General features: G+C 41.9%; 1 protein-coding gene across 1 annotated transcript in view; it reads left to right on the top strand.

The window, feature by feature from the left end:
- Window positions 1-15,023, top strand: part of FNDC1 (fibronectin type III domain containing 1) — a 112,616-nt gene that overhangs the window by 72,474 nt on the left and 25,119 nt on the right. Inside the window, exons 8-14 of the mRNA XM_077149399.1 lie at window positions 356-543; window positions 1,259-1,366; window positions 4,168-4,356; window positions 5,612-8,119; window positions 9,884-9,984; window positions 11,997-12,108; window positions 12,964-13,569. Coding sequence (XP_077005514.1) covers window positions 356-543; window positions 1,259-1,366; window positions 4,168-4,356; window positions 5,612-8,119; window positions 9,884-9,984; window positions 11,997-12,108; window positions 12,964-13,569 — 3,812 coding nt within the window. The remainder of the gene's footprint in view (window positions 1-355; window positions 544-1,258; window positions 1,367-4,167; window positions 4,357-5,611; window positions 8,120-9,883; window positions 9,985-11,996; window positions 12,109-12,963; window positions 13,570-15,023) is intronic.

A 15,023-nucleotide genomic window follows, 5' to 3' on the forward strand; every position in this document is an offset into this window, starting at 1 on the left:
CCATAGACATACACAGAGCCGTACTTACCCATCCACACACATATCCCTGACAAGGCACTTGCCTCTAAAATCTATCCCCCTTCTATCCCTTCTTACTCTCCACTTGCTCTTTTGGGCCTTGAAAAGACGCTAAGCTCCATCTTTCCTGATCCACTTTAGAGACCTTTGGCCTGGAACTTAAGTAGATTCTTTGGTCCAATAGTATAGTCAGACGTTTAGATTTTTCTCTCTTTGATTTCCTTGTTAACCTCCAAAAGCCAACACTTACGGGGAAGGAAAAACAGCAAAGAATCTAGTGTTCAGTTCCATAGAACTTGGTTAACTGGGTACATTATTGTATTGCATTTTCTTATAGACAGTACACTGTACGTTATCGAGAAAAAGGGGAGTCAGCGAGGTGGGATTACAAGCAAATTCCTAACAGACGCGTGTTGGTCGAGAACCTGATCCCAGACACCATGTATGAATTTGCAGTCCGTATTTCACAGGGTGAAAGAGATGGCAAATGGAGTACGTCAGTCTTCCAAAGAACCCCAGAATCTGGTCTGTATTTAACATGGCCTTTTGAATTTTAATCTAGGCTCTATCCCTAACGTAAGACTTATAGACAGTTTAAGAAGCAAAGAGTGGAAAAAGTCAGCATGGACATTTTTTTTTAAAGTCACGTTAACCCCAAATCGTGATAGTTTTTCTGCATATAGACACGAGAAGTTAAGGAACTGTTTCCTTGAGGATGTTTTTCCTTCACTGGACATTCTTGTTGGCAGATTATTCTTCTGCTGTGTGGAGCACATGAAATCTCAGTGTGCAGTGTATCTAAATCTCCCTTGGAAGCATGAATGGCCTAGAGTATAGAAGAGACCATTCTTTACCAAGGCTGAAGTTGTGTTTGATTTTGAGGGGGAATTTTGCCATATATCCAAGGCTACAAGTTTTCTTTAAGACTCTATCTTTTCAAGCTTTTTTAAAAAGGATTTGGAGTGAGAATTTAATTTTCTTTGTAATTTTTCAATATTCAGCAACGAGAGAAATTCTCATTGCTTAAAGTATGTCCTTGGATATGTCTAAACTCACTATATAAGTCAATAGAACTGATGATAAATCACTATATTGCAGAAAGTACAAGTGTAGAATTGTCTTTTGTGTATAAGAATTGACATTGTAGTTCTTTCATTAAAAATGTGTATATAAAGACTATCTGCCATTTATTTTTCATATTTTCCATTTTTTAAATGCTTGACTCCTTTTGTATCTGTAGCGCCTACCATGGCTCCTGAGAACTTGAATGTCTGGCCAGTCGAGGGCAAACCCACAGCTGTCATAGCCTCTTGGGATGCACTTCCTGAGACTGAGGGGAAAGTGAAAGGTAGGAATCTCATTACTTAAAGAAGAAGATGCAGTTGCATGGAGGTGAAATACCCAAGAGAGATGTGTATACAGACTCTGATAAACCCTGCTCTCAGTCACAGGTTCAGTGACTGAAAAAGAAACAAGGAAGCAATAGCCTATAAGAGGTGCTAACCCGAAGGCAAAGGCTATTTCACGAAGATAACTGTTCTTCTTTCCATCTTCTCTATAAGCAGGCTTTTTGTGTTCAATTCCATAAAATTTGGTTCCAGTTTCATGAATGTGACACCATAACCTTTACTCATTCACAAAGTGCCTTTGTTTTCTTTTCAGTATACCTCTATACTGAAGATCACTGACAGTAGAAGTTACCAGAAACCCCACGGGATGATAAATATATTTAATGGGACCATATAAACTTTGGATGGGTTTTAACAACTCATGTAATTGCTGGAAAATGGATTTCTTTTTATTTTTCTTTCTTTTTTTTTTTTTAAGAAAACATTATCTTAAAATAGAAAATAAACTGTAGATTTTTAAAAATACAAAGAGAATAAGATATTCATGACTAGCTAAATTTAAAAATATAACCTGTGGAGAATACTGAATAAAAGTACAAATCCTGTCTCTCTCTTTTTAATTTTTTTTTTTGCATGGGTAGACACTGGAAATCGAACCCGGGTCTCTGGCATGGCAGGTAGGAATTCTGCCACTGAGCCACCATCGCACTGTCCAAAGCCCCTCTTTTTAATTTAAGTATCGAAGAATCCTTTAGGCATTTTCAGTGACCATGTTGAGGCTGCCATATCGATGCTGACCGGCATTACCTACACAAATGTCACCTCAGGGTGGAAGGAGTGGAGTTTTTATTCAAGAAAGGAGTACTTTTTGTTATTATTAGATTTTTGGGAGACAGCTTTAAGTCTAATATGCTCAGACCATAAAATGTCAGTATAAGCTGAAAGAAATCCTAAAAATTACCATTAATCTCCTTTGAGAATCTCCTAATTTAAAAAGATGGGATGATTCATTTTTTATGTCCTATCATATCTTTGCTGATGTATAGGATATCTCTTCATGGAATAGTAGAAGTTTAAGGAAGATAGATGTGAAACGACAGTGAGGAGTTTTCTCACTTACCAGTTTCTAAAAAAATAGATTGAACTATCCTTGTTCTTTTTTTCATTGGGATAATTCAGAAACAAATCAAGAGAATATGTATTTAGTTGGTCCCCTTTAACTGACCTTTTTGTGACAATTTGAACATTGGCTCTCTATATTAGATGTTGTTGTGAAATTGCAAAGGCTTTTGAAAGTTTAAGAAAGATGTCTTTTGGCTGACTACTATTTTAAGTTATTAAAAAGTCAATTATTGATCCTCTAGTGACTTTATTACCATGATTATTTATTTTTTTCCCTCTTTCACATCTTAGTTTATATTTATAGCTGTTTGATGCAAGGAGCCCCTTGGTAGTTAATTAATGGTATTGCCAAAACTAATTATAGCTACTGAGATTTTATGGCCAAAAGAACTCACTTATCTTATCCCTGCATAAATAATTCCCATAAAGATTTAGTTGTAGGATTCAAAATTCATAATTACACTGGGGTACTTTCTATGTATGGGAAACAAAGAACTTAATAAAAATATATTTTGATACATTACATTTTTTAGATCAATGGAATCTATTTAAAAATGTCTGAATTACAAAATTATATAGGCAGTGAACTTTCTTAACCCTTACCTTTGACCACTACAAATGACTGTTTTTTTCATTTCTATTTCCTATGAGAAAAGAATGCTGTGCTTTTTTAGATCAATGCTGATCTAAAGAACATTTCAAGTTCTTTAGTAATATACTTTTTTAAAGGTGAAACATTTAGGGAAAAGAAAAGATCTTTCATGATCTTCTAAGAAATATAATAATTGCTTGATTTTTCTATAATTCAAATTATTTTTCTTAGCTTCTACTCAAATTAATTTGGGAAGTTTAAAAAGCTTGAGTTCATTGAGAGGAAAATAAGCATGACAGTTTTTAGTTGAAAGTGAAAATTATGCTTTAAAATTTGACTTTTTAATGTTACACTATTTCCATGTAAGTACATAAGCAGCCTAGTTCCTTGTACTGAATTAGTTATGCATTTGAAACTTCAAGGCCATTATATGCTTATAGATGTATAGGCAGTTAAAGATGGAGATGGATGTCATATAAATCTATTGCTAAGTCACTTTTCCTCACAGTATTAAAGTCTGTGAACATATATATCCTTATGAACATATATCGAGTATGGACTTTTATAACTCGTGCAAAAGTGAAATTACAGTCCAGATGTGGACATTATCTGGCTTTATGAGCTAGAAAAATAACTTTGGGTTAATAAACCGGAACTCTTGAAGATGTTAACAGCTACTCAGAATCCGTTCCCAGCAGTTGTCACTTCGTTTTTCTTGGATTCTCCCTTTTAGAATCTATTATTTCCATTACAGCAAATTAGTAAATAAACATAAGAAGAAGCAACAAACAGGTGTAAATTTTTTTGTAAATTGTATGAAAACTGACTTCCTGGGTTCCATATTTTTAATTTGCTTAATATATGAAGCTGTCAGTGAATAAAGTACATGACATTGTCTGGTAGGCTGAATGTATGTTAGCTCACCTCCTGCTGTGTCTTTATGCTCCAGCTATTGACCTGACGTGCATTGCCAGTGTGTTAGTTTTAGTAATGCACGTTCTAATTCATCCTACCCATACAGTCTGTCTGCTGGACACAGGACTGTTTTCAGTTTCCTCCTTCCAACCGTCTGCCAAATCATTTCAGAATACATTCTTTCATACGCCCCGGCTCTCAAACCATTCGGAGCAAAGTCCCTCACCTACCGTGGAGAGACCACTTCTGCCCTGGTGGATGGTCTGCAGCCTGGGGAACGCTATCTTTTCAAAATCCGGGCCGCAAACCGGCGGGGACAGGGTCCTCAGTCCAAAGCCTTCATTGTCGCTACGCCAACAAGTAAGCATTGTGTGCCCATGCTTCTCTTTCTCCTCTCTCTTTGCATTACTGCTATTTGTTTTGTGTTACTTTGAATCATGGTCTTGGGTTTAGAAAAGCTGGGCTGGTGCTTTTTAGGGCTAAGTTTGCATATTGATTTTGAAGTATTTTTGTGGTAACTTCATAAATTAGCCTTCCTCAAGACTAAAATGTAATTGACTGCTAATATTCATCTTATGTCAAGTGGTTCCATTTTTGTGCAAAGCACATTTTTAGAGGTAGGATGTGACACTTTTGTTACCATGCTTAATGCCATCTCTTCAACTTCTCAATAGCCTTGAAAATTTTTAGTTTGTTTTCCATTATTTTGGAGTACAACTTTACCCAGAAGAATGGTCACTTACCTAGTTTATTTGATCAGTATCAAAGCCAAATAAATTAGTAAAGATCCAAAAGTAGAGTGTGGGGTCTTTTTAGCCTGTGCTTGTTTTGTTTTTGGTATCTCCATGCTTAAGCCAGATAATTGACAGCTCTCTCCTTCATCGTGTCCTGTATGGACGCATGATGCGCAGCATTATTAAACAATTTTGTCCTGGAAAAAACTGTAAAACTGGTGAAGTTTGTATCTATTGCTTTTGAAATTCCCCTCCCATTACAGCAATCAGCACCCTTTCCTCTTTCAAGCCTGCTCTCCAGAAAGAGTAAATTGTAGGTTGCATTTATTATAATATTTCGCCAATGCTGGGAGTCTTTTTATTTTAGGTCTTATTGTGGAATTACAAACGTGTCCAATGTTAAAGGAATTTTAAGCAAGAGGGAGGAAGCAAGTAAAGATAGGGCATAGAGAACTTACTGTAATGCTTCAAAAATGACAAATTTGTAAATAAAATAAAGACAGATTTATTGCTCACTCTGATCACCTGCAGGGCGCAATTAATTAGTACATCCCTGTGTAGTTTTGTATACAGAACATTCAACGTCTTCTATCAGCTTTATGAAGATACCTTGCCTAATTGTTAAGAACAGCTGTAGAGCATTTGTAATATACTGACAGTCATATTAGGAAAATTCTACATAATATTTTGCATTTACAATATCAATGAGTTACTTCAAAGTACTCATTTCAGAATTCCTTCATATACCACATTGTTATAAACCTGACTTATTATATAGAAACTACATTTTCACATTTTCTAGGAATAAATCTGTTAGTTACGGCAGAATATAACTTTAAAAGAGATCTTTTTGACTGTAAATTCTTTAAAATCTATTACAGCTAGTACCCGTGAGTCGAAGGTTCAGCAGAGAACAGAGGATGGTTCAAAACCTGAAAACCCCAAGCCTTCCTCATCGTCTCCAAAAGTTCCAGCTTCCGCAAAACACACACCCTTGTCTGTTTCTACCCCAAGTAGAAACACCAAGGACTCTATTCCTGACTTGAAGAACAAAATATTGGCAAATGGTGGGGTGCCAAGAAAGCCGCAGCTTCCCCCTAAAAAGCCCGAGGATCTGGCTCTCCAGTTCACCGAGATCACCGACGAGGAGAAGCGGGATTCCCGCGCAGATCCACCCACATCATCCTCTGAGACCCAAGACCAAAGGCGAGCTCAGCGGCCACCCCCTGCCAGTCGCGCTTTCCACTCTGTCCTTGGTCCTGGACGGACTCCAGTTAGAGCGCGAATACCCGTGTTGTCGGGACGGGAAACCGCCGACCAACCCCGCGCCTCGGTGTTCTCCCCCGCTGCTGCAGAGCAGTCTCCCCCCACGTCCTCCTCTTGGGCCCAGCACAGCGACACCCAGAGGGAAACTGGGCGGCTGAGACAGGGCGGCGCCCACCGCCCTGCGGGAAGGCCCTCCGCACACCTGCGCGCTAACGCCGCTGACAACGAGTCGGTTGACGAGGACGAGGCTAAGGAACGAGCTGCGGACCCCCTCCTCCCTAAGGAGGCTTCCTTCGAGAAGCATTCTCTGCCGGCCGCCCCCTCCAGCCCCCCATCAGCCTCGAGCGCTCTGCGGGAGAGAAGCTCGGTGCGCCACGGTGGGAAAGCTCCCGTGCATACTTGGAGGACATCGCATGCTGGCGACGGTGACAGTGAGGAAGAATATAAAGGGAGGCAGGCAGAGGCCACCGCCTCTACGTCCCTGGCCAGGTTGCCAGCCAGTCGGCCCTCTTCTAGACATTTGAATTTGCTCAGAAACAAGCCCTTTGCTGCCAACGGCAGATTTCCAAACAGGTTTGGTAGCAGTCGGGAACTGCGGTTACAGCCTTCCAGCTCCCCCCAGTCCACTGTGCCCTCCCAAGTTCTCTCTAAGGTTAATTCTCACCCAACTTCTGATCACAGGCTTGACTCAAGTGTCCACTGGGATGACCAAGAAAAGGAGGCGGAAGATGAAAAGCCACTTCCTGCCACTGCTCTCAGTGACTTCATTCCTTCCTCCTCCAGGCAGCCTGCCTCAAGGGGGCCGGACCACCTAAGAAGGGTCTTCCAGAGAGGGCCCATTATTCAACGCAAAGAGCCCCTCTCCGAAAATCCCAAATCCACAGCAACTTCATCAGCTTTAGCAGCTCGACATTCTCAGGGCAAAGCCCTGTCTCCGTCCTCCAAGGCACAGGATGTTCAACAGAGCACAGACACAGAGGCTCATTCCCCCAAAACACAGCCGGTGCCCACAGGGCGCCAGCTTTCCCCTGCCCGGCCTCCAACGGCCCGGTCTCAGCACCATCCTGGATCCAGTGTTCCTAGAAGGCTAGTGCCTGGCCAGCCTCCTCCCTCACACCACTCTATGTCCCAGCAGCAGCCCCACGGCCACCAGCATGAGGAGGTGGGACACGTGTTCCCCAAATCCAAACAGGAACCACCTCAGCCAGGACGTTCCTATTCCGCCTTGCAGGAGAGCACCCACTCCTCGGATCCTTACAGGTCAAAAGCTGGCCAGTCCTTCACGGCAAACACTCGCGGAGGGCTCCTCTCCCCTGCCCAGAATCAAAACCGGGATTCAGCAAGCAGCTATGATAGCAGCCCAGAGGACAGCACAGAGCTGAAGGCCCCAGATGGGCGGGTGCCCATGCTCCCTGCCCGGTCCAAACACGGCCAGGTGGCGTCCCAGCCAGGAAGCTCTGATGGCAAGCACCGTGGCAGGCTCACATCTGCAGTGCCCGTCTCAGGCACAAGCTCCCCTCGGAGACCCAGCAGGCCTGGCAGCCCCCACCCTTACTCCCATCCTCGGGTCCTGGGCAGGGTCCCACCTCCATTGCAGGTGGTGGAGAAGAAAAACGATGTGTTCCAGGCCACACGGTCGAAAACAGAGCCTCCATCCAAAAGGCCCCTGACATCAAAATCTCAGCAGTCTGTCTCCACTGAGGAGGACGAAGAGGGGGATTTTTTAAAAGGAGGAAAAAAAGATGCTTCAGTGCCAAAGTGGCCCTCTTCCTCCACTGGCAGCAAAGAGGCTGATGGAAGCAGAGAGAAGGACCAGCTCAAAGCTGTGATCGCGCTGCCCCCTCCCAAAGAGAAGTCCCCGCAAGAAGAGAACCCCACTCCTTTAAAGCGGCCTCTTCCCCCCCCACCAGGTTCCCCAAGAGTCCCTCTCATTCCCCCCAGATATTCCCCTCGCAGCACTATTACCCCAGCTGTCAGCACCCCAGCCCGCTCACGGTACCCCACCCGCGCCCCTCCCCTCTACTCCTCAACCACCCCCATGCTTTCCCTGCGCCAGCGCATGATGAACTCACGGTTTCGGAACCCCTTCTCACGCCAGCCTGCGAGACCCTCTTATGGAACAGGTAGTAGTTTTTTTTTCTTTTTTGGTAATTTGTTTTTAAAAATAAATCACAACCTTTTTCTAAAGGTGCTCACTAGTGTTTGTAACAATTACTGAGAGGCGTTGTTTTTTATTTTACTTTATTGAGATTCTACTTTGTCCAAGCACTGGATTAAGAGTTTTATAAATATAGCATAATGCTACCCTCTTAACCATCTCATAGTTTTGCTCTGTTAATCCTGCTTTTCAGAGGAGGAAGCTTGGCTTCAGAGATTTGAGAGTCTTGGGGGAGGTCAGCCAGCTATGAAGCAGCTGCACTGCCCTGCTAATCCTCAGTGGTCTAATTCCACGGCCCTCGACATTCCACTCTCCCATTCTGCCACTTTGACTTTTTCAATATCTGAAAATGTGCTTCAGCCATGTGGCTAAAGTCAGTTTTCTGAATTTAGGTTATTTTTAGTTGTTCATGTGTCAGCGTATATTTAAGGAATCCACAGTAACTAATTAGATATTTAGGCTCAGTCTCGTTCTTGTTGATTTTGTGTCCAAACCGTCAATTCAACACACCCTGGGAAAAATGTGGATTTCTTGGTGTGAATTGCTCCAATCAGTGAATGTTGTTTAAAATCTCCCAAGAAGGCATGCTAAAGACAAGCAGGCAGTCACAAGTGGCTGTGTGTTTTAGATTTCTGTAAGAGGATGGAGTGTATACAGCCATGAACTAGTATAAGGCACTAGGGTAGGGTCCAAGGTATTTATCCTAAGTCTGCATTTAGTGAAGTGGTAACTTGAACTCCCCTTGCATGGGATCAATTGGTGCTTCATAGAAAACTTTAAATGAATATATTAGCATGTGTTAATCTGTGTAGTGCATTAATTTAGCTCCCATTAAGACAAAGAACAAAGCCCCATATGGAGGTCAGGTTTTCTTTGGCATTGACTATTTTAAGCAAATCTGCTACCCTGAGAGTAGATGTTAAGCCCACATTCTCTGAACATGTAGGAGCTCAAAAAATGTTTGATAAATAAATGAATGAGTGAGGAAAGTAAGTCTCTGACAATCAAATAGGTGTCAGAATGTCCAGTTGCTTTATCCAGTGGGTGAGGCTGAACCGCCAAGCCCTCCCTGGTGAGGCCTCATGCCTGGTGCAGCTGGCCAGAATCCGCCTGAGTTGAAGAGAAGGGGCAAGAAAAAGGAAGGGACAGAAACAGAACACCTGAAATGGCAGCTGATTTCTTCTTCTTCTGTTTGTTTTTCACTGGAGATTTTTACTTTATCTCTTAGCACATACTTCTCAAGCAGCCTCCCCAGAGTACAGTCAGCTTTGAAGACAGCACTGTGCATTCATATGTGATGGCAGATGATTTTGACAGGAGTCAGCTAGAAATAGTTGTCATGTTTAGTATAATCTGCTGAGAAGGGCAAAGAAGCTTCTAAGGCATTCTCTAGCCTCCCACCTTCCAATGGCTAAATTAAAAGCTACTAACCTACAAAAGACTTAGCTTTTTCTGGAAAATTCACTTATGTGGGGGACTCCCATTCTCCCAGTATTATCAGATAACTGTGACTTCAATGAGCTTTTAATAGACATTCATGTTTGTTATGTAGAAGGCATAATTTAAGACTATCATTTCTAACATATAGGAACTATTGACATAAGCTTTTTTATTGTTTCTGTTTGGAACGATGTGCTACCACTTATATTTTGGTACGATGTCAGCTTTCTAGGAATGTTGAATTTACCAAATTGTTTTGATTTTTTTTTTTTTTTTTTTTACTGTGTAGGTTTTAACGGTAGACCAAATATCGATGGTAAAGTCCTTCCTGGTAGTAATGGAAAACTAAATGGACAAAGAATTATCAATGGCCCTCAAGGAACCAAGTGGGTAGGGTAAACTTCTTTACACATAACAGTTGCTTTGATGCTGTTGGACAGAAACAAGTGATGGCCATTGTATAACAATGAAGCGGTCTTTTTTCCTCTCCCTTCTAGTTATAACTACTCATATGTGAAGATCCTTGTATATCATTTCTTTCAGTGCTCAGAAAACTTGTTCTTCTGAGTAATTAGTTTGATTTCTTCTCATAGTAAAGTTAAGGCATGGGTCTTAGTTTCTCGCTTTGCCTTAGCTGGTTAGGAAGATCATACAAATTTATGACCGAACCAAAGCAAGCTCCTGATGAATGACTTATCAAATGTACTTCTATTTTCCTGGTCCTGTTTGATTTAATAGTACACATATTTTCTGTAAATTGCCTCAATTCCTTTGTAAAAGGAAGCAGGGTAAAGACAAAAAACCCTAAAAAGTCCTGAAGCAAATAGGCAGTTTTTATCAGATCATCTTTTGACTCTTTCAACGATTGTCATTTGTTTAACATAAAAATCACACGTTAATATTTTATATATATGTTTGAACTAATGAACTTTAACTGCCGGGGGTTAAATATTTGGGGAGTTAGGTGGGCCGGGTGTGGGGGAGTGCTAGGGGGGTAAGCAGAATAGATGCTAAAAGGGCAGAATACATTGCTTTACAGAGCTTTGGGCTTTAAAATGTTTTTTATCAAAGAATCAAAAAATCATTCAGAGTAGAATTCTCAGGATTTTTGTAAGGATAAAGAAAACATTTTAAAGGGCTTCATGAGATTTTTAGTCCTAGGTGATCTGAAGATTTTAACATTTTTACTATTTATGGCATTTTACCATTTTTCAGAAAATCAGAAACTTATAATAGTAAGAATACATACTAGAGCAAAGGCCACTGTAGACAATTTTGAGAGGAAAAGGCCTGGGGGTGACTTTTTAAAGTAGAGTTTATATATATATTTTATTTTAATTACCAAATCAGCACCCAGAATGTGTGTCTGTTTGCAGAGTTTCCTCAGGAGGCCCCAGAGAATAGAGCGTGATTATCAGACTTCAGTTTGCATCAGAATAACTGGGGCGCTTGTCAGAGTACAGCTAGGGTAGGGGGTAGGGCTGTGTGTGATTTGTATTTTGAACAGGTCCCCAGGCAATGCTCCGAAGTCACACTTTGAGAACCACCCATGTGGAACATGCGTTTGCTCCTTGCTAAAGATAATAATAGCTCTTTTTAACCAATTTTGTACTTCCTTAGAAGATGACATTTTTTTTGTGTGCATACTATATTAGGCAATTGAATTATAAATTAAATTGCTTTGGCCACACCCACTTTGATTTTTAACAATAACAGAACGCTGAATCATTTTATGCTTTTAGTACAGTAGTATTACATGTTTGCTGCAAGAAGTGAAAACTATTAAAAAATATATGAAACAGAAAATTACCCTCCTTACCACTTAAAGATAACTACTGTTAACCGTTTGAGGGTATACCTTTCTGGACTTTTTTTTCTCTGCAGTTGTAAGCTCATATATGTGAATGAATATATTTTTATTTTTGTGAAGTATCAGTCCTGTGTGTGATCTGAGTTTTCTCTTCACCATAGCAGTATATGCTGATATATGTAGAATTCCAATATTCCTATATTCTTTTCTATTGGCTCCAGAATATTCCATTATATGGATGGGCCATAATTTATTTAGTCTGTTTGTCCCCACTGATGATCACTTAGGTCATTTCTTAATTTTCAGCATTTGATACAGTATAATAAATGGTTAAAATATTTTGAACTTTTTTGTATACCTGAGAACTTAAAGCAATTTACATACTCTAAGGGTAAACAATTATAATAGGAAATATGACTGTTTTGCATTCTATTCTTTTTAATCTTTATAAATGGTACTGACAATGATTATACTACCTGCTCCCATTTTGATTTCCTTTGGTGGAAGCTTCATGCACATATACATATAGTTGGATTTATGATGAATGGTTTGAAATGTCCATTATATTTTTTCATCTATGTCCTGAATTTAGGTTGTGGACCTTGATCGTGGGTTAGTGTTAAATGGCGAAGGAAGGTACCTCCAGGATTCACAAGGAAATCCTCTTCGGGTTAAACTAGGAGGAGATGGACAAACCATTGTGGGTAAGCAAGAATGGTCTTTACGGAACAGAAGTGTACTGAATTAGCAGTAAGAGAACATGTTCTTTCCTCTTCCTTGGTCCTGCTACTTGTAGCCATTTGGGAAGCAGCATCTCAAAAGGGGCAAACTTGGTTTTACTCTTCCTGTACACACTGCCCTCGAATCGTGGGTCCCTCTACGAATGTTCTTGAAACTGAGGCCTAGTGCAGGAGTCAGCAAACTACGGTCTGTAGGGCAAATCCTGGTTCTGTAAGGCTTGTGGGCTAAGAATAGTTCTTGCATTTTTAAATGGTTAGGGAAAAAAATCAAAAGGAGAATAAAATGTGAAAATTAAATGAAATTCAAATTTCACTGTCCATAAATAGGGTTGTATTGGAATATAGAAAGGCTCGTTCCTGTACAAAGGCTTGTCTATGTCTGCTTCTCCATGACAACAGCAGAGTTGACTACTTGTGACAGAGACAAAAGTGGCCCACAAAACCTAAAATATTTGTTCTGTAGCCCTTTACAGAGAAGTTTGCCATCCCAGTCTAAAGTAACACTTTTTTCTGTTTGGGTGTAAGAGTGATGAAAGAGAAAGCATTATTTTCTCTACTAGAGATTGAGAATTATTTTAGTAATGGGGTGTGGAGATAATATGATTCTACATGAACAAGAGCAGTGGACAATGTAAAAAGCCCAGAAATTTCTCAAAAGCAAAGTCTATTGTTAACTTCAGCTGAAATCTTGCTAATTCTTTCTTTGCCCTTTACTGATTCAAATATGCTAATAAGTAGGCTTTGAGAAGAGACTTTCCCTTTGTTTTCTGTTCAAGGCCCTTCCCCATGCTGCATGGGTTTTCTTTGATTTTGTTTCAGATTTGGGAGGGACCCCGGTGGTGAGCCCTGATGGCCTTCCCCTCTTTGGGCAGGGGCGGCACGGCAAACCCCTGGCCAGTGCCCAGGATAAGCCCATTTTGAGCCTTGGAGGGAAGCCCTTGGTGGGCTTGGAGGTTGTTAAAACCACCACCAGGCCCCCCACCACCACCCCACGGCCCCCCACCACGACCCCTCGGCCCACCACCACGACCCCTCGGCCCACCACCACGACCCCACGGCCCACCACCACGACCCCTAAACCCACCACCACGACCCCTCGGCCCACCACCACGACCCCACGGCCCACCACCACGACCCCACGGCCCACCACCACGACCCCTCGGCCCACCACCACGACCCCACGGCCCACCACCGCCACCCGCCGCCCGCCCGCCGCCCGCCGCATGCCCGACCCCCGCCGCAGGACCGCCGCGCGCCCAGCGACTGTGATCCGGACTACCACGCAGACCACCACCACCACCACCACCACTCCCGAGCCCACCACCCCGACGCCCACCTGCCCACCCGGCACCCTGGAACAGCACGATGAAGACGGCAACCTGATAATGGGCGCGAATGGGATGCCTGCGTGCTCCGCTGACGAAGGTAACCGACTTGGTTCTCGCAGCAGCCTGCTTAGCCGGTATGCTGCGTTTCCGAGTGGGGTTTCAAGGGCCGCAGCTGCGGGGTAAGTGCTGTGCCAGCCATTTACAGCCAAATGACAACTAGAGGCATTTGTACCCCCAGAAGCTTCATGTCGGGCCTTCATGTGTCATAAACCAGGGTGGCCAGATAGAGCGGATACAAACATTGCCGGGGGCATATTTGTATTAAAAATCATTCATTGTTGATCCAAAATTCAAATTTAACTGGAAGTTCTGTATTTTATCTGGCAGCCCTTGTCACAGCCCAAGTCACAAACCTTTGCTGAAGTGCGGTGCATCATTAGTTTGGACTAGCATGCCTCAAAGCGAGTTCCTCTGGATATTAGATTCGTAGTGGTTATATTAAATAAAAAAAAAGATTCGGTAATTGACTATGTCATTTAAACCAGGTTAAATGAGTTTTTTAACTGCATGATTGTTGAGATCACTGAATTGTCTCATTGTGAATCTCTAGGAAAATAGTAATCCCCAAGCATGTTCAGATGAAAGCTTTTTTGAGCAGCATAGACAAGTGAAGGCAGCTCGCCCTTTGGAAAATGCTAAGCCGCGCAAGGCTGGGCTTCCTGTGGGAGCAGGGATTTCACACTGGGTAAGAAGGCAACCGTTTCCCCAGTGCCTGCCGCCCCTGAGCTCCATCTCTCTACTGAGACTTGTACGTTCTCCTTGAAGATTGTCAGCTGAAGACTTTTAGTCAGGTCATGGTGGAGCTGTGGTATCTCCTTTTCTGTAAACGGTGCTGAAAGAGATGGTCCTAGATTGCATCAAGCAGGGAGAAGACACATTCATCTTCTTTCCTTCAGATTGAAGTGAATTGCAATGTTGGCTATAAAGCTTATGTCTTTTTAAGCTAACGAAGAGTGAAGACCCTCATATCAGGAATTACTTGCATACTCAGAATTTTTTACACAGCATATTAACCATGACAAGCCAAATTGATTTAAACCTGAATGCTGTGTCTGAAGTGAGAATTTTGTTTGAAATCAGTCTTTCCATGGAAAAGTTCCAAGTAAACAGGAAAGTATGACTTATCTAAAATTCCACACTAAAGGAGAAAAGAAAACTCATTCCAAGAAAGAGGACCATTGGGAAGAAAATTTTTATGCTGTCAATTTGTCCAGTGAGTACAAATTTGGATTTACCTTTACATTCCTGGTATTAAAATATTATGTTATTTTCTTGACCTCTTACTTCTGCATACGTTAGAGTACTTATTCTTAAAAAGTGAAGTCTCATTAGAACAGATAATTATTTAATAAGTGGTTGTAAACAGAGGACTGACTATTTTGGATTTGGCTTTCTTTTTTTTTTATTTGGCATGGGCAAGCTTCAGGAGTCAAACCTGGGTCTTTGGCATGGTAGGCAAGAATTCTACCACTGAGCCACCATTGCACCACC

Source organism: Tamandua tetradactyla, chromosome 2 (genome assembly GCF_023851605.1).
Source record: "Tamandua tetradactyla isolate mTamTet1 chromosome 2, mTamTet1.pri, whole genome shotgun sequence".
NCBI lineage: Eukaryota > Metazoa > Chordata > Mammalia > Pilosa > Myrmecophagidae > Tamandua > Tamandua tetradactyla.